General features: G+C 38.0%; 1 gene segment (V, D, J or C); it reads right to left on the reverse strand.

The window, feature by feature from the left end:
- Window positions 1–786: 786 nt before the first annotated feature.
- LOC132371598 (T-cell receptor gamma chain C region C10.5-like) overlaps window positions 787–18,932 on the reverse strand; it is a 34,574-nt gene continuing 16,428 nt past the window's right edge. The window contains 4 exon segments of the C gene segment in view: window positions 787–1,341; window positions 2,882–2,917; window positions 6,727–7,056; window positions 16,473–16,528. Of these exon segments, the coding sequence occupies window positions 1,199–1,341; window positions 2,882–2,917; window positions 6,727–7,056; window positions 16,473–16,528 (565 nt within the window).

Consider the following 18,932-nt stretch of genomic DNA (forward strand, 5'->3'; position numbering starts at 1 on the left):
TTACCTGGTGAACAGTAGAAACTGAGTCCCTGTTTCATCCACATCTAACCCATCTGCAGGGAATGAGATTAGAGATGACTCTTGGTGGTTCGGTGTATGTGTGGAATCTACTATTTTTACAGCAGAGCTACCAACAGTAGATGCTAATGTTGCTGAGGCCTCGCATGGACCAAGCATCATTAACTCATCTAATCCTTATGCTCCAGGAGACAGGGTGCTGTAACTTCATTACACAGACGATGGCACTGAGAGTTCAAATAGCTGCCTGAGGTCACACAGATACTAATACAGACCCAGGCTTCAAACCCAAGTTCTCAGGGCTCAGAGTCTGTGTGCTTCACCCTGCACCCGATGTCCCTCTGGTGTCAGTGCAGTTCTCATGGGGTTAATGTGAGGATCAGGAGTCAGTGCCTGTGAGACACTAGTACAGATCTGAGCACACACAGTGCAGGTCACGCTGGCTGTTACACTGTCATCACAGGAACGTCCCAAACCAGTGAGTCTGAATCCGGTGACCTTTGAAAGAGAAGGAGCCCGGGCACCTTCGTTTGGCAGTGGGTCCCGTGGGAGCCAGTGCCCCAAAGAAAGCACCATAACCAGCACCTCAGGGAAAGACTCAGAAATGCGGTGTGACCATGATTACAACCAGCGCTGGATGTGATAGCTCGGGTGTCATGCTATTTCTTACCTTGGTTAGATTTCATGAAATTAAAATACACAGACAAAACTGGACTTTTGATTTCTTTTTTTATTTTTTGTGTCTCTTATGAAAATCCAAGGACAGGATTCAAGTGGCAAAGCTGGCGGCCCCAGGGTGGGTGGCAGGGAGGGTGGGGGCCGTGGTCTGGGTGGAGGCACTGAGGGAGGAGAGGGGAGCTGCCCGCTGTGCGCCCTCAGGAGGCACAAGGACTCGGGGGCAGGAGGAGCTGGTGCGGTTGTGGGGACAGTGGTGGGAGAGGCTCCCCTGGGCCAGCCCTGGGCCCTGCCCCCGAGTGATGGCAGAATTCCCTGTCACGGAGTCAAACTGTCTGCTTGCCCAGTGCTTTGAAAAGCCCTTACACAATAATGGCACACAGAAGAATACGCATGTGAACTGACATAACCCAAACCCAGAAAGGAAGCCCAGCTAGATCCTCAGCAGACACTTTCAGAGACAAGAGATGATGAAGGAAAGGTGACCCCTTTGTGGTCCCCTCTGTCACGAGCTCTTCCCGTGGCCGCAGACGGCTGTTCTCCTACACACACAGCAGGCGACGATGACAAAGTAGACCGAGCTCTTGAGGAGGAGAAGGAGGTAGGTGTAGTAGGCACTGGTGTTCATGAGCTGCAGCTGCAGGGAATCTAGGAGAAGTCATCTTGGTTAGTTTTGCCTGTTCTTTTGAGAGGATAAAACAGTGATGGGGGAACGCGTCGCAGTTAGAAGCATCAGTGAGATTCCTATGAGGGGTACAAATCAGGGAAACCTGCCGGTGTTCACAGTGGGGTGGTTGGGGGCTTAGTAAAGAGAACATTGCACAAAATGGAATAAACTGTTTAATCCAAATTCTCTGAAACTTTAGGATCTCATGCCTCAGTCACCTGTATTTTCTTTCACATCTCTCACTGTGGCTAGGATGTTATTAGGTAATGGCACTTCCTCTCCTATCAAGGTTTCGAAGACATATATGATGTCAAGAAATAATTACCAACAATGATGACGGGCCTGACTTGGCTCCTCAATGGACCACAAGGCTGAGTCCGTTCCTGAGGAAATTTCCCTTTTCCACACTTTATTTCATAGAGCCAGAACTCCAGAATCACCAGCACTTGGTGTGGAAAGGGATCTCAGGAGGTGATGTGCTCATAACTCAATGCCTTCAGTCAGGTCAGGTGTTAGCTGAGTTCCAGGCCCCCTGGTACGGGGAACGGAAGAGGGACCAGCAGGGCCAGAGCCAGTGCTTCTAAATTCACTTAGAACCTTCATGTAGGGAGAAAGGGCCACCAACTAGTACTGATTCTGTGCCAGCTAAATGGATACCCTATGGGAGATATTCCACATATGTGACCTTATGTCTGCAATAACTGAGTAGGGTGTAATTGTTCCCTATTGGCAGATGACGACTGTAGTCCTCAGAAAATGTAAGGAATTTACCCATATTCATGCAACTAGTAGTGAAAGAACTGGGGTTAAAGTCCAGTCTGTGATAGCGGAAGCCCAGGCTCTTACACCCCTGCCCACTCGGTCTCAGGGCTTTGGCTTTGGGATTCTTGCTCTATATTTATATCTTAGAGGAGGGATAGAGAACTGAGTAAGTGTATGAACCGATGATTCAGATGAGCTGGGTTGACTCCCCAGATAGAGCTGTGTGGCTTCGTACAAGGGACTTAATTAATTGTAGCTCATTGCCCTCATCTGTAAAGTGAGGGGAAAATATTGTATCACCTCCTAGGAGTATTATAAGGAGTAAACAGAATAGGCAGGCAAGACACAGCACAACACCTGTGTATACGAAGCTCTCGGTAAGTGTCAGTTCATATATTAGCTACTAGCAAGGGCTAAAACTTAAAAAAAAAAAATCTACAAACAACTTGATATCACGTTTCCCTAGTCATTAGAAACACAAGCCACACAAGTGGAGGAAATCCACTGTTGAAATAATTCAGAACCTATCACTGCACCCCCTAATTTAGAGTCATGTCACACCAAAACCAGCATTTACTGTGTTAAGATGACTCCTAGGAAATGATGATAGATTTACTTAAAATATCACATCTATTTCTGCAGCATCCAGGCATTCTGGTTTTTCTACCTTAAACCAAGGAAGTTCAAAAGTTAAATTTAGCCAGAGGAAAAAATATGTGCTGTAGCATGACATAAAGGCAAACCTAGACAAAAACTTACCACTTCTTTTTTTCACGCAGGCATGTGTAGTGACCTCTACAAGAAATAAGAGCAAGTATTAGTGAATTGTTTATATCCATTATTTGACAGTGTGCATCACTGTGTGTGTCTCTGGATAGACAGACTGATAGAATCTGCCGAGAGAGGAGAGAATCATTAAAAATAAGAGCCCTACAATCTGAGAATAGATGGTCTGATTCAATGTAATTCAGTAGATCTAGTTCATATACTGTTTTCTGTATCCAAGGATGTTCAAGTTCATGAAGGGTGCATTTTTGTTCTTCTTTATTACAACTGGAGGGTAGTATCCAAGACCATCTTGGTTTCCTTCTGTGTTCGCCTCTCCTACGCCCCAAAGTGTTCAGGAAATACTGTCAGAAGACAAATCGTCAGAAAAAGCGGCTGCTCTACATCTTCAGCGCCCACTGCTGACATGAAGGGATGCTCCCAAAATGTATGCATCCAATCCCAGAATCTACAACCAAATCTCATGTTTGAAGGAGTCTGGCTTAGGTAAATTTCCCATCAAAAAAAAAAAAGCAGTCAAATCTTTCCAAATCACACATACCCCCAGTATCCCCAACTCATGTACGTGATTTTCTGCAGTTGTGGAGTTTGTGGACGTCAGGATAACAATATAAATGAGGCTAATAGCTAGTGAGTGATTATTACTGTGCCAGGTACTTGCTTAAATACTTCATATGCATTATCTCCTTTAACTCCCCAGTGACACTGGAGTGAGTTGTATTTGGGGGTATTCCACGGTACAAAAGAGGAATAAAGATTAGAGGATAAGTCATATCAGTGATGACAGAGTGCATTCAAAGGATGGTCATGGGGGATTAAATGAGATAGAGTAGGTGGGAAGAACTTTGTAAAAAATAATCCATAGAAATACAGAGAAATTAATGTATAGAGAGACAACATAATTCCACCATGGTGGACACTGAAAACGTCTTCTTTTCCAGAGATCTTAATTATTCTTAACAAATGAAATATTTATTACAGGAGCTCAGCATTTCAGTTCAATTCTTTCCAGGATAGAGAGATAGACCAAATCATATTTCTAGTTAATATGATAACCTGAGGTGAAGGTTGTATTTATCTACAATGAAAAAAAAAGGCAAACATCCATACAAAAACAAAATTTCTTTAAAAAAAATAATAGACTGTTGGATGGAGGAAATCAGAGACACAGAGGTTGTTTGGTTTACCCTTTTTCTCCTACATTCATACAAAAACAAAATTTCTTAAAAAAAAAATAGACTGTTGGATGGAGGAAATCAGAGACACAGAGGTTGTTTGGTTTATCCTTTTTCTCCTAGATGTGCTTTTGTACATATGATATGGTTCTAGTTTATGACATGGTTCAGGGAGACCTCTATTTGGTTTGCTCTAAAAAATGGGTTCAAGGTACAAGTATCCCCTATTTTTCAAAAGTTTACGCCACTTCGCTTTTACGAAAGACCTACATTAGTACTTGTTTTTGCTAACAGAAAGAAATCTGAAGAGGATTTTCACTTTTACGAGAAAAGGCTAAAAGCAAAAATAGCATTTAGTGCTTGTTTTGCAGCCAGCCATGATAGAGGCAGCGGGCACTCCAGCAACAAGGACAGCACCGCCAAGGGACTACATCAGCATTTCAGCATCAAGCTGCCATAGCTCTGAACTGTATCTGTGAGCATCTGTGCCTTATATCCATTTACTTTGCGCATCTGTTAGCAAGATCTGCCTTAAGATGATTGCTTCTTCGCTTTATGCCTTTCAGCTTAGGAAAGGTTTCATAGGAACAATCTACTTTCAGGTAGAGGGTAAACCTGTGTTACTTTGGGGTAAATCCCAAGAAGGAAAATGTTAGTACACTCATGTTAGGTGTTAAAATATACTTAAGAACTGACTTTAATATGTCTTAAAAACCTCTTTCTTTTCCTTTCAGCGAATTTATTTATTATAAGACAAATAAAAATCACTTATCACCATACATTGATTGAGGTAAAAACAATAGCATAAAAAGTTTTCATCATAAAATTTGTGTGAATACCCTAAGTTCTCTTCCTCAATCAAGAACTTGGACCAGATTACTTTTATGAGCCTTCAAGATCACTTCATTGATTTGTGCTCCCATGTTATATTTTTATCTTTCATTAAGACAACAAAAACAACAACCAACAAAAACTTCTATGAAACAGCATTAGGAATTTAGTGTAGAATGACATTGACAGAAATGCCCTCATTCGCTTTGTTGCACTGAGAAGCCCATGGGAGACATTTATTTCAGAAATTAAGTGCCAAGTAAAACACATTATGAACTGGAACTTCTCTCCTTTATGATCATCATCACCATGGAACTTATCATTCTTGTTTTTCCCTGATCACTAGCAAAATCAAAACCTAATAGGACCTTTACACCCAAGGATATGTTAAACTTACACTTTGCGTATTTGCTTCCCCTCTGTTTCTTAGCTGTAGAAATAGAAATTTAGGGTTGTTTTTGTAATCTTACTCTAGTTAGTTTGAGAAAAGCATATCAATAAATACAACGAATGCATGAATAAAAACATCAGTGTTATGGTTTGGAAAGCAAGCGTTTTCACTGACGTTATTTCATTTGCTCTTTATCGCAGCCCCAGGACAAAGCCAAGGCAAGTGCTCCAATGTAATTTGATCATTGGATGAACTCACGATCTGAGAAGATAAAGACTTGCTTCAGAAATTCAGACTGCTACACACCAAAATCTCTGCACAGTTTTGTTTTATGCTTGGTTGCCACTGCTTAAAAAGTTTTCCTAACCACACAGAAAATAACTGATACAAAATGATTTCTTCTGATGGGCACTCTGGGTCCTTTGGTCTGTTAGGTGAATACTCAGGTCATTAAGTCCCGAGTCCAGTGAGTTACAGGACCACTGCCAGGGCCAAGGTACAGCCAGCCCTCTGCCCACACTGTGTGGATATGTAAAGCATCTGCATCAAAGGGACTCCTTTGGGACATCATGCCTGAATCATGAGAGACCCTGAGTGATTAGGAAGTGAGTATATTCTCTTTACTGTAGTGCACCCTCCTGGGACAGTAATTCACCCGAATGTGTTCATCCACACATCCCTCCAGGCCTGGCACGTGCTAGGGCTGCAATAAAAGTTTCTTGAGAGGCATTTACCAATGGCAAGAAATACATTCATTATGTAAAATGGGAGTAAGTCTGTACACTTTAGGCTCACCCAATCTTCAATTGCAAAATTTTAGCTTAAGTGGTAGATAAAACACAAACCTCAAAAACCTAAGACCATAATAAACATGTAGCAGTAATTATTCTACATTCTGTTGAGCCATGATCTGGCTTCCTCATACGAACACCATTTTGTCATTTAGTAACTCATTATTTCTGTGTTATACTTTGAGTAAAGTAAGAGTGAAGTGAGAGGGACTTTGCTTGCTGAGTAGAACCTTCTTGAAAGATGTGTAATTGTTCTTATTTCCTGATCAAGTAAGATCATCAAAAATGGAATCTCTCTTTGTGCATTTATTATGTGCTAAATTGATAGGTACTTTGACATGCTTTGTTTCATTTAATCTATACAGCAACCCTAAAATACATCATTGCGACCTTTATATTTCAGATGATAAAACTGAGCTGAAAAAGCTTCAGTAAACTTTTTTTTTTTTATGTTTCAAAGCCAATACAATTTTAATTTTGTGGGGAAATAGCAGGACATTTATGCTACCATTAAATGTAACAACATTTAACAATTTATATTTGTTTTTCATTAATGCTTGATCATAAAGGTGGGGTATTTTCTTTGAAAAAAAGAATCATGGGAGGTTATGGTTCTTTATAATCACATACCTTTGTTAATTGAAGGGAAAAGAATCTCTTGATCAATTCCTCTTTTATTATTCTCGTGTTTGACGATACATACGTGTTCATTATCCATTGACTTTTTAGTCACGGTCAGCCAGCTGAATTTCATGTATGTATCATTAGTCTTGATGATATTTCCCTGCTGGGATTCCAGAACTATGTTGCCATTCTTTTCTTTCCAATAGACCTTAATAACATCAGGGAAAAAATTCTCGAGAAGGCAAAGATGTGTTCCAGCCTCATGGAGGTTTATTTCATCAATCGAAGGAAGAAATATAGTGGGCTTGGGAGACATGTCTACATCAAGTCTTCTATCTGTAGGGGATAATGGAATAGAATTGAAAAGAATTATTAGAGAAACATAAATAGTGTGTGGTTTGGAACAACCTAGCTTACAGTAAAAGGAAGAAAAGCTTCCATTGAATTAGTTCTCATCATGGCCTTTCATCCACAGTAGATGTCTAGGTACTTATTATTGCTCTTATTTTCAATGGGAAGAGATGATCAAGAGATTATATAACCTGTCCAAAGTCACAGCTGTTCAGGAGCAGAGGCTGGCTCGCACCTTGGCTTTGGTTCCTTCTCCACTTGCTAAGTTGGAATATGACTTAAAACTGCCCCATATCAATGCTTGGAACATTCAAGAACAAATTTATTTTCTTAAATCTCTTTTGTTCTATCATAGTGGAGCCTGTTTTAAGGGGAATGAGAGTGGGTGGTAGGGTTGGGGGAGAAGACCATGTAACTTTGATGGTCTCTCTACAGGTAAGAATCTTTGGTCACTTCTAAGCTATTTCCCTTTCCTGTCCTGTGTTTTGTAACACGCTCTCTTTGGCCGGTTAATACATTCTCACGTTCTGCATCTCTGTGGAACCTCATTCTTCATTTAACTGATTCCGGAATGCACCATATTTATCTTAATTCCTAAATAAATAAATGTCAGGAGGGGGTTATCATTTTAAAAACAATATACAGTTACTTGTATTACTGGGACTCTACCTCCACCTGTATTTGACAATCTATCAAGTTGAACTTTGAGCTTCAAATGTGGGTCCCATGCTCAGTTCTGAAGTGAAGAAGTTCTCCTTGTTGATTTCTAATTTTGTACAACTTCTCAATGTCACATCTGAACCACTCTAGATTTTTGAGGAGGGCAATATTAAAGTTGTACCTCCAAAACAGTGCCTTGAGTTTAGAAGTAAAACAGCAATACTTCCAATATTTCTATTAAAATATATTATTTTTGGAAATGCTTTTATATTTACCTTACCAAGTAATGCACTTACAGAATCTTGTTCCACTTTAGAAAATGTTCATCAAGAACACATTTTATTTTGGAATTTCATTTGAAGTTGAAGCATGACTAAGAAGGCACCATATTTTGACTTTTATTGTCTCCCCCCAAATTTGAGTCTACCCTGTTGGGCTGTTGAACTGTTTTCAAGCTCAAATATTTCTGTGTCTACGCCTGCTGAATAAAGAGAATATATAATTAGTGTAATGTTAAAAGTTATGGTTCCCGAGTTTTCTTGCAGACATAATGTCAAGATATGTACAAAAACATCACAGTTTGCAAAGGATGTCACTTGAATGCTGGAATGTTCTTGATTATACATTTATTGTTAATATAACAATTGAAATTATAAATGTTAGAACTCTTTCCAATTTGATCTTCAATTGAAACGCTAATGCTTTACTGATATTGTCTTTTGACAAGTTTGGATTTAGTTTAATAATTCAATGGGCAATTTCTTAAGAAATGAAGAACTGGATTTCCCCGTTGAGCAGAAAAGGAAAAATATTCTTGAGAATTTCTGCCTGTGTAGCCAAGTTCCTGATTTTTATACTAAATCAGTAAGCAAATAATGTTGATTTTTTACTCATAATGTAAATATAGTTAGTTCACAGTGTGCTTATTTTAATTTTATACATCTCAATTTTAGAGCAAATAATATTTGATTGATTATAATAATGACACTAAAAATTTCTCCAACTGTATATGTACTTTGTTGATCTTGATTTACATGTTCTATTTTGTCTTGTCACATTTTTAATCAAATAAATAATTACAGCTAATTTATATTTAAATAAGAATTTCAAATTTATGACATTTCTAACTACATTTAATTGACTTTACATCTCGACCATTTTCTGTATGAATTTAATTTTTTTCCTTATAAACATGAGTATGAAACTCAAACTTATTGGCTATAAATTTTAGAGGCAATAAATATTGGTGTAGAGATAATAGCAATTGAGATAAAGGATTAAGATTTATTTTCTTGTTCTATGTACCTAAAGTGTTCATAATCTATGTTTACAAACATAGAACAACAACAGAAATGAAAAACAGACACATTTTAATCTCATTTTTCTTGCTAAGTGAGGAAAAAGTCCGCTAAAGAGAAAAAAGTATGTCTAAATTCAATCTTTTTGTGTGAGTGGACAGTAAGATAACTTTTCATTTGAGCAGTTAGAAGTACAACTGTATTCACTGGAGAATATCTGTTCTCTTAATATTATAGGTTGCAAATAACTCGATACTGGACACAATTCTCTTGGAATAAGTTGTAGGTACACCTATCCAGCACCTATGATGAGTTAGCCAATGTGCAAAGTACTTTATTCACACTGTCTCATTCAATTCCATCACAACCCCTGCTCGATACATACTGTTATCCCATTTATGGATTAGGAAACTGAGGCCAGAGAATCATCTCCAAGTTCACATAAGCAGTAAGTGATGGACCTGGAGCTCCAGCTCAGCCTGATGCCAAAGCCCAGGCTCCTTGACAACACCCTTTCACCATCAGAAAAGTAATACGTCAACTCACAAAACTTACCTGTAATAACAAACTTCAGCCTTGGGTCAAACATTTTCATAATAATTACATACGTATGAGCACTTTGTATAAGTCCACATGGACACAAAGCTAATTCCTATCACAGCATATGCACAGTGTTATCTGTGCTGTCCTTTACTATACAGATTTGTTTAAAAATCCTTCTAAGGTTTCTACATTTAAATACCATCACAGCCCTGTTTTTTCTAAAGATTCTTAACTATTACTCTAATTTTTTCTTCCCTCCCTCCAAAAACTTGAAAAAAATTGCATTCCTCTGATACCTACCTGTGACCACAAGTTTTGTCCCCGTGCCGAAAATTTTTATGTATTAACTCCACAGTGATTCAACCCATATCAAAAACTTTAGACTAATTTAGCTTCTCTGATTTCTTCAAATCCTAGTGGAACTATAACAGCCTGCTATTCAAGAGACCAGGGTTCTGTTCCTGGTTCTTTTTGCTCTTAACAAGTTCTGTGTCTGAGCTAATCAGGTAAACTAAAGCCTTTATTATTTGAAAACAATGACGATAATGTAAATCAATTCAACATCCCTACCAGTGCTGAAGTGAGGCCAAAATAAAACAAGATCTGAAAAGCAATTTGATTAAAAGTGCTACAGAAATGAGATTATAATAATTATTATTATCATTATCATTTTATTAGGAATTTGTAATGATTGTGTGGTCCAATATGACATTTTAATCTCATGGGACCAAGTCATGCCCTCACCGCTAGAAATTCAGTATCTGGGGGTTGCAATTGGATCTGTGGCAATCAAGCAGGAAGACTGATTCCCTGGTTTGCTGTGCTCTGATATATCTGGAATTTTCAAAGCCTTCATCATAGGAAATGTGCCTTTTACACACCCAATTAATAGGCAATAATCTATCTTGTCTTATCCCCTGCATATCTATGGTTAAGAAAATCAAAGGGAACACTGGTTAAATATATGTAATCCGTATATGGGACTACTTAACTTGTGTTGTCCAAAACAAATGGCTTTTCCCCAATCAACAGCATAATCTATTGGCATCCGAAGTTTTATCAGAAATTTCAGCCTCAATCTGACTTCTCTCCAGCTCAAGCTCAGAGTTCAGCTTGCAACTCCTGGCAGTGGACCTTCAAGGCAGGATGACTAGAGAAATGGCAGGATGCCTGGTCCTCAAATCCTATTATTGTCACCTTGGATCACGAAAACTTGCCTGACGTTATCTGCTGAGGGTCACCATCCGAATGACATTAAATGTTATGGTGCCGTATCATCAATGCACTGGGAGTATAAACTGGGTTGGCTTAAAGACCATTTCTTCCATTTTATGGAATGGATATTGAAGTCAATGTCCATGCTTTACATCACTTTCCTCCTTCAAAACTCCTGCATTGAAGTCTTTTTCTAATTTTATGGTGGGAGAACATATCATATTTGAAAATTTGGTGTGCTTCATTTTATCAGTTAACAAAGGGTATGTATTCTACTACATTTTCCCCTACCTTCTTTTTTCTTTTTTTGTTCACTTCTTTTTACTGAGATATAACTGACACGTAACTCTCCTACATTTGAGCATAAAATCTTACCCTGTGCTTCTTGCTAGATTATCAGAGGCCTTTTCCCTTCTGCTTCCCTTAGTGCCTTTGATCTTCTATTCTTATTTCATGCTCTGCTTCTATATATGTTTGCTCTGTTAGGTCTTCTCAAATAGATTTTGCAAACAAGCAGTTTAAATAAGTGACAAATAGTTTGTGCATTATAGTTTGCTTGTTTTTCTGCCCTAGGGGTTCATAATTAGTAAGATCTAACTCCAGAATGACATAAGGCATGGTAAAATATGTTTACAAATCCTAGTTCTGTGATATAGAAGCAAAACATGCAGGATTCAAACAGACCGAGGGTGCCAGAACATAAGGTGAGGCTTTCTTTCTCAAAATTATCCCTCACAAAACAAGGGGCTGCCTATGTACCAGTGCCTGTGCAACCGTTCATATTAAAAGATACTCTTCTAATACTCTGCTCTGGTCAAAAAGTACTACCTGGACAAGATATCAACCTGAAAGGAACTCAGTTAAAGCTGGTTTGGGAGTATTAATATTACTTGGTAATAATTATTTGGGATTGAAGTCTCTACAGTTTGTGCTTACCTGGCACATGTATAGAATAATGGAATAAATTTTACAAATGCTTTCCTTTTATTTTATAAGTGGGTAATTATTTCTTTGAATGAAATACCCACTGGCATCATCGTATGGGGATCACAAAACAAACAGACCCTGAGATGACTTAGAAAGTTGCTCTAAGGTAGATGTTTTAGTTGCCTGTTTAGGGTCTGAACAAAATTTTTAATGAAATGTGTGGGCAAAAAGCAATATTTCTCAACTGGTTTTGTATTGACATAATTTTTAACTTTCAGGTGTAATCCAAATAAATTAAATACTACAATTGAGTATTTGACTTTTGTCTATATCTCTATAAGCTTGTATGTTCAAGTTGCAAAAAAAAAAATAATATTTAAAAAAAACACTTTTTTTACTTCCAGATATTTCTACTGCAAGATGAGAGAGCACCTTATATTCAGGCTAATAATATTTGAGATAATGCTTATTACATTTTACCACTTTTAGAAGCAGGTAACAATTGGTCATAGAAACTGAGAGAATTCTTAAGTACCGACCATTTGTTCTAAAATGACCTAAGACTAGATGGTAATTAATACATTTAGCTGTACTCCTGATTTCATAAAGAATTCCAATGAGTAATAATTTAAATTCTGGAGAAGGAATTGATCTTTTTATCATAGACCACGTCCCAACATTTGTGGTAGGTAATTTTCATTTTTAATTTTGTTTAATCCTCACAACATCTACTCGAGATGGTTGTTGCACAGATGGAATAAGTGAGTAGAAATATATCAAACTGTTAACAGTGATGTGTCTATAAAAATTTTTAATTTTTCTTTATTTTTGTATTTTTCAATTTTTTCCCGCAATGGGCATTCATTATTTGCACAATTTTTTAAAGCACTAACCAGTGAATCAAATTTTATTTGCTAAAGGATCATCATACAGAAAGTGACAGATCCAGAATCAAAGTCCATATTTTTCCCTGCACCACACACTACTAAAAATGATTTTTCAGGACACTTATGAGTTATATCTGGGTCACCTTTATTTAATTTGATTGCTATAATTTACATTGAATAGAGTCAGTTGAAAAAGGGGAACCGGTATGTTGCTTTTCAATTTGCAGATTCATTTGTTCATATGATCACAACCACTAAAGAGATCAAAATATATAATTCTTTCATTTTTTCCAATGCTTTACCAACTTTGTGAAAATTTTAAAAAACTTTCATTTCCATGGATCTCATAGGGTAGGAACATCCTTGAGAGATGTTCCCCCCTCATCCAGGCAAAATTTCACCTTTAAGGCAAATAAGGAGGGAACAAATTTACTGGATTGAATTTAGAAAAAAAAAAAAAATCTACCTTAAGACATGCTTGAATATGGTTGCAAAGTTAAATATCTTGCTACTTGATACTAATCATTCTCTAACTAAATGACAAGTTGAACAATATTTGTCCAATTTTTCCATCAGTTATTTCTGGAACCAAATTAAAAAACCAACTAAGAGTCTTTGAAATTTTCCAAGACCCAATGAACCTAATGTATCCACCACTGAGGGACTCACACTTGGTCTAACTGCCTAACTCTTGTCAATGTCCTCTGTACTCGGTCAGGCAGGGAAGGAACCAGGCAGACTCCAAGGACCTGGATGGAGTCACCGACCTCTCCAGAGACCCCACCCTGATTCGTGACCAAACAGGGATCAAATCCAAGAATTCTGGGCCAACACCAGCACTGCAGCGTGCAGTGCCTGTATTGCTTGCCTCACTCCCCTACCTTACTACAGAATTTAAAGAATATTTACCTGTAACAATGAGCTGTGTTCCAGAACCAAACACTTTGACGCTCTTGCCATGTGTTAGCCCACTATCTAAAAAGCCTTTGTAGAAATCTCCCTCTGGGCCTGCTTTAAAATTGTGCCCATATTTTTTCAATATTTGTATAAATACATAAAAAATGGGCCCTGCTAACAATAAACAAAGATGGAACTCAAGCAAAAGCACATTAGGTACGAACGTGGTCAAGAATTGAAAAATTGAACCTGCTCTTATTGGGCAGCTTGGGTTATGTCTGTTTCCATCTCACCTCACATACACTGGAGAGTATGATTCCATCTTTTCTCACCATTTTGCCTAAATCTTATAGATATCCTCCCTTAAAGGGTTTTCATGTATAAAATCAGTTCATGCTTAGTTAATGTTTCTTTAATTTCCAAAATTGAACTAGGAATAATGTATTTGATTATTTAATAAATGTATATTCATTACTTTTTATAGGTATTTTGTGATATATATGTATTGAGAGGTAGGTATCTGGGTTAATTCTAAAGTAACTTCTTTCCAGAATCCAATCCTCATTTAGTAGACCAGATGAGTTGCTGCAGGGTGTGAATTTTTAATGATGACCTCTTAAGCTATTCATTGCTGGAAGACTGCTCCTTTCTACCTGAAAATAACCTTATGGTTTCAAGGCCATTGAAATAAAATTCTCCGCTGCTATCAGAGAATCCTATTCAGTTTGGTATTTCTCAAGCATTTGGTATCACCTTTTCTGCACTATTTTTTAAAATTTTTATTTAATATTGGAGTATAATTGATTAACAATGTTGTGTTAGTTTCAGGTGTACAGCAAAGTGATTCAGTTATACATATACATGTATCTATTCTTTTTCAAATTCTTTTCCCATTTAGGTTGTTACAGAATATTGAGCAGAGTAAGTCCTTGTTGGTTATCTATTTTAAATATAATAGTGTGTATTTGGTATTTTTCGCTCCCACCATGTCTGGAAAAGCAGCTCTAAGTTATGCAATTTAGTATAAATGCTATAATTCTTTTACCAGATTCAATATTTTTAGCAAATTTGTTGCCAGTACAGAAGGAAAATTGAGTGAAATGGTGTCAAAATGAATTGCCATTCTATAAAGATACTCTAAGCATCATATTTTGAGTATTTAATAATTGGATATTCAGTATGACTTACATGATCTTTTCTGGGAGGAGCAAGGTCATTTTGGTGCCATGATTAGAAGCGGGAGAATTATTTTCACACATGAGTATTAATACAAATTATGAACTATTACTAATTAGGTAGTCAATTACAAAATCCTTTTAAAAGGTCAGAATACAAAAGATTAAATATTCAGAATATAAAAACATGACGTTTAATATCACATGATGGTCCAGACCCCGCACTTTGGAATCGACAAGTCGCTATTGGATCCCAAATTTTGCCACAGTAACTAGTCATGTGCCTGTAGGCAAGTAACTGAACTTCTCTAAACCTCAGTTTCCTTATCTATGAAATGGGAAGAAGAGGATTCCTGTTGAGGAAGGAGATAAGGCATTGAAACTAATTATCTTGGTGTCTGGTCCTCAGTAAATAGTAGGTGATATTATTATTCTCTTTAATGGGATGGTTGTGGCCATTTCATCAAAATCTTCCAGTAAACTAAGTATATGGATTTTATAGCTATTACATCAATTAAGAAAGGAAACAAGCCCATCAATGGAAGACCTCCCACCTCTCTGGCAGCCATGGGCCAAAGAATATGGGGCCCAATCAAGCCAGAATCTAGAAGGCTTTTCCACTAGACTGGAAGCTGTTTGAGCGTTGGGACCTGTCCTATCTGTGTCTTGTTCACCCTTTTATCTCCAGCATCCAGCACAGAAAGTGTCCTCAATAAATGTTTGCTGAGAGAAGGAGCAAATGAGAATATACAACCATGCAGACTCTTTTCATGGACTTTGGAGCTGAGATGGCTCACTGAGCTCACAAATCCCCTGAAACTGGTCCATATCCAGGCACTGTAACAAGAGTTGTAACTGCATGAATTTCAGCTGATCTCAGCCTATCTCTGAGAAGCTAGAGTAACAAGAAGTGGGATTTATCGATGTTCTATAGTCATTTACTATAAGAATTTTTTTGCACTGCTGTTAAGGATGAGATGAAAACCAATAATGTCATTTTTTCAGGTAATTGGGAGACAGGAGCAATGTGTTTATCTCAAACTATAGAGACGAGGTAAATATTGTTTCTCATTTAAAAGCCCATCCATAGCGCTTCCCTGGTGGCTCAGTGGTTAAGAATCCGCCTGCCAATGTAAGGGACTCGGGTTTGATCCCTGGCCCGGGAAGATCCCACATACCACAGAGCAACTAAGCCCGTGTGCCACAGCTGCTGAGCCCGCGTGCCACAGTTACTGAGCCCACGTGCCACAACTACTGAAGCTTGCGTGCCTAGAGCCCGTGCTCCGCAACAAGAGAAGCCACCACAATGAGTAGCCTGCGCACCACAACGAAGAGTAGCCCCTGCTCGCTGCAACTAGAGAAAGCCTGCGTGCAGCAACGAAGACCCAACACAGCCAAAAATAAAGACACAAAGAAAAAATAAAAAATTTTTAAAAATATATTTTAAAAAAAGCCCATCTATAAGAAAAGCATTTTGAACCAATAACTTACAGCAACGGATTACAGACATGGTCCTCAAAATACTTTAATTTCTACCCTGAGTCTATTCTTTTTTGGATAAAAAGTTGAATTTCTAAAGGTAGAATTTCAACTGCTAACGAGCAGGGAAAAGAATAAGCCATTTACAAGAGAGTTTTGTTTCCATATACAGTGACCAGTAGCTGCAAAATTGCTGTTCAGATGCTGAGGACAAGCATGTGGCAGTCAGATAAGGGGGAATCCTAAATTGTTTGTTTTTTTTTCTAAAAAGCAACTATGAATTTTTCACTATTAAGTTAAAATAGAAAAAAGTTACTTACCAGGGAGAGTTACTACAAGCTTAGTTCCTTCTCCAAATATCTTGATCCAACCTGACCTATCACAATGGTTAGAGCGCCTACAAAAGTTTCAGCCTTCTCCTAGCTTCATGACATGACCAGCAGTTAAAAAACTTTGTAGAGTCAATTTGATCTTCCGGTGCTTTCGAACGTTCCTGAATGTAGGTTTCATGGCATCTGATATTTTGTAGATTTTCCTCAAATCAATTGACCCAAATGTCTGTTTTCCTCCGAGTCATAAACTTTAAAAAGCACTGATAGAAAATGAAAAGGATAAAAGCAGGAAAAGAAGAGTTCAGCACCAACTGGTCAACCAACTGCTTTTCTAAATTACCAGGAAAAGTATTCAGAGAATTAAGGCTTTTTTTATTTCCAGGTGTTTGGTTGTGTTGAAACTGCTGAGTTTGCATCAAAGAAAGTCTCTTTTGTTCTCACAAACACCAGGGCTGCTCCATTAGTGATTAGGGAATGTATTTCTGAAAGGAGGAAACGCTTCAGTAACTGAAAATGCAAATATGCCAACACAAATATACTGAGCAATGTGAACAAAGTTCTTCTTTTCTCCTAAACCGCTTTTACCATTGGGCCACATGATTTTTAAAAAGGCAGTGTCAAATGAGAAAATGAGTCCTGTGATGACTTATTATTTTTCGTGGGATGAAAGAAGAAATTTGTAACATTCTGTCTCTTTGAAATAATAGATTCCTTATTTAAACTAAACCTTAAAAACCAAGTCTAGTTCTCTGATAAGTTGAAAGATGCCGTCTTGGGATGCCGTTCTGTAATGTCATATCACTCAACGTGGATCAGGGGAAAAGAAATTGCCAGAAGCAGCTGAGTGCTCCCCTGAATACAGATGAGCTGCCCATCTGCCAGGACCCAGACAGGACAGGCCCTGAGTATCCCCATGTCCACTCCAGATCCACCTGGTTCCGACCTAAGTCCCGTGAGCAATCATTGCCTCTGCCCTGAGAACAAAAGTAAGAGGAGGCCACGGTGGGCAACTGTTCATTCACAGCAGCTCAGAACCCCCAACACAATGGGGGAAGACCTGGATGAAAATCATGTTTAGAAAGGTTTTTTTAACTGAAAATTCAAAGGTATTATTACTTGGAGCTGTCAAATACCCTTTGCACCTATTGTAGACATAAATGATGCCCACTCAATTCCTTTCTTTTTTTTTTATTTTTTATTTATTTTTTATTTTTTTAACATCTTTATTGAAGTATAATTGCTTTACAATGGTGTGTTAGTTTCTGCTTTATAACAAAGTGAATCAGTTATACATAAACATATGTTCCCATATCTCTTCCCTCTTGCATCTCCCTCCCTCCCACCCTCCCTATCCCACCCCTCTAGGTGGTCACAAAGCACCGAGCTGATCTCCCTGTGCTATGCGGCTGCTTCCCACTAGCTATCTATTTTACATTTGGTAGTGTATATATGTCCATGCCACTCTCTCACCCTGTCACATCTCACCCCTCCCCCTCCCCATATCCTCAAGTCCATTCTCTAGTAGGTCTGTGTCTTTATTCCCATCTTGCCACTAGGTTCTTCATGACCTTTTTTTTTTTTTTCCCCTTAGATTCCATATATATGTGTTAGCATACTGTATTTGTTTTTCTCTTTCTGACTTACTTCACTCTGTATGACAGACTCTAACTCCATCCACCTCATTACAAATACCTCCATTTCATTTCTTTTGATGGCTGAGTAATATTCCATTGTATATATGTGCCACATCTTCTTTATCCATTCATCCGATGATGGACACTTAGGTTGCTTCCATGTCCTGGCTATTGTAAATAGAGCTGCAATGAACATTTTGGTACATGACTCTTTTTGAATTATGGTTTTCTCAGGGTATATGCCCAGTAGTGGGATTGCTGGGTTGTATGGTAGTTCTATTTTTAGTTTTTTAAGGAACCTCCATACTGTTCTCCATAGTGGCTGTATCAATTTACATTCCCACCAACAGTGCAAGAGTGTTCCCTTTTCTCCACACCCTCTCCAGCATTTATTGTTTCTAGATTTTTTGATGATGGCCATTCTGACCGGTGTGAGATGATACCTCATTGTAGTTTTGATTTGCATTTCTCTAATGATTAATGATGTTGAGCATTCTTTCATGTGTCTGTTGGCCATCTGTATATCTTCTTTGGAGAAATGTCTATTTAGGTCTTCTGCCCATTTTTGGATTGGGTTGTTTTTTTTTTTTGTTATTGAGCTGCATGAGCTGCTTGTAAATCTTGGAGATTAATACTTTGTCAGTTGCTTCATTTGCAAATATTTTCTCCCATTCTGAGGGTTGTCTTTTGGTCTTGTTTATGGTTTCCTTTGCAGTGCAAAAGCTTTTAAGTTTCATTAGGTCCCATTTGTTTATTTTTGTTTTTATTTCCATTTCTCTAGGAGCTGGGTCAAAAAGGATCTTGCTGTGATTTA

The sequence above is a fragment of the Balaenoptera ricei genome, chromosome 9 (genome assembly GCF_028023285.1).
Source record: "Balaenoptera ricei isolate mBalRic1 chromosome 9, mBalRic1.hap2, whole genome shotgun sequence".
Lineage (NCBI taxonomy): Eukaryota > Metazoa > Chordata > Mammalia > Artiodactyla > Balaenopteridae > Balaenoptera > Balaenoptera ricei.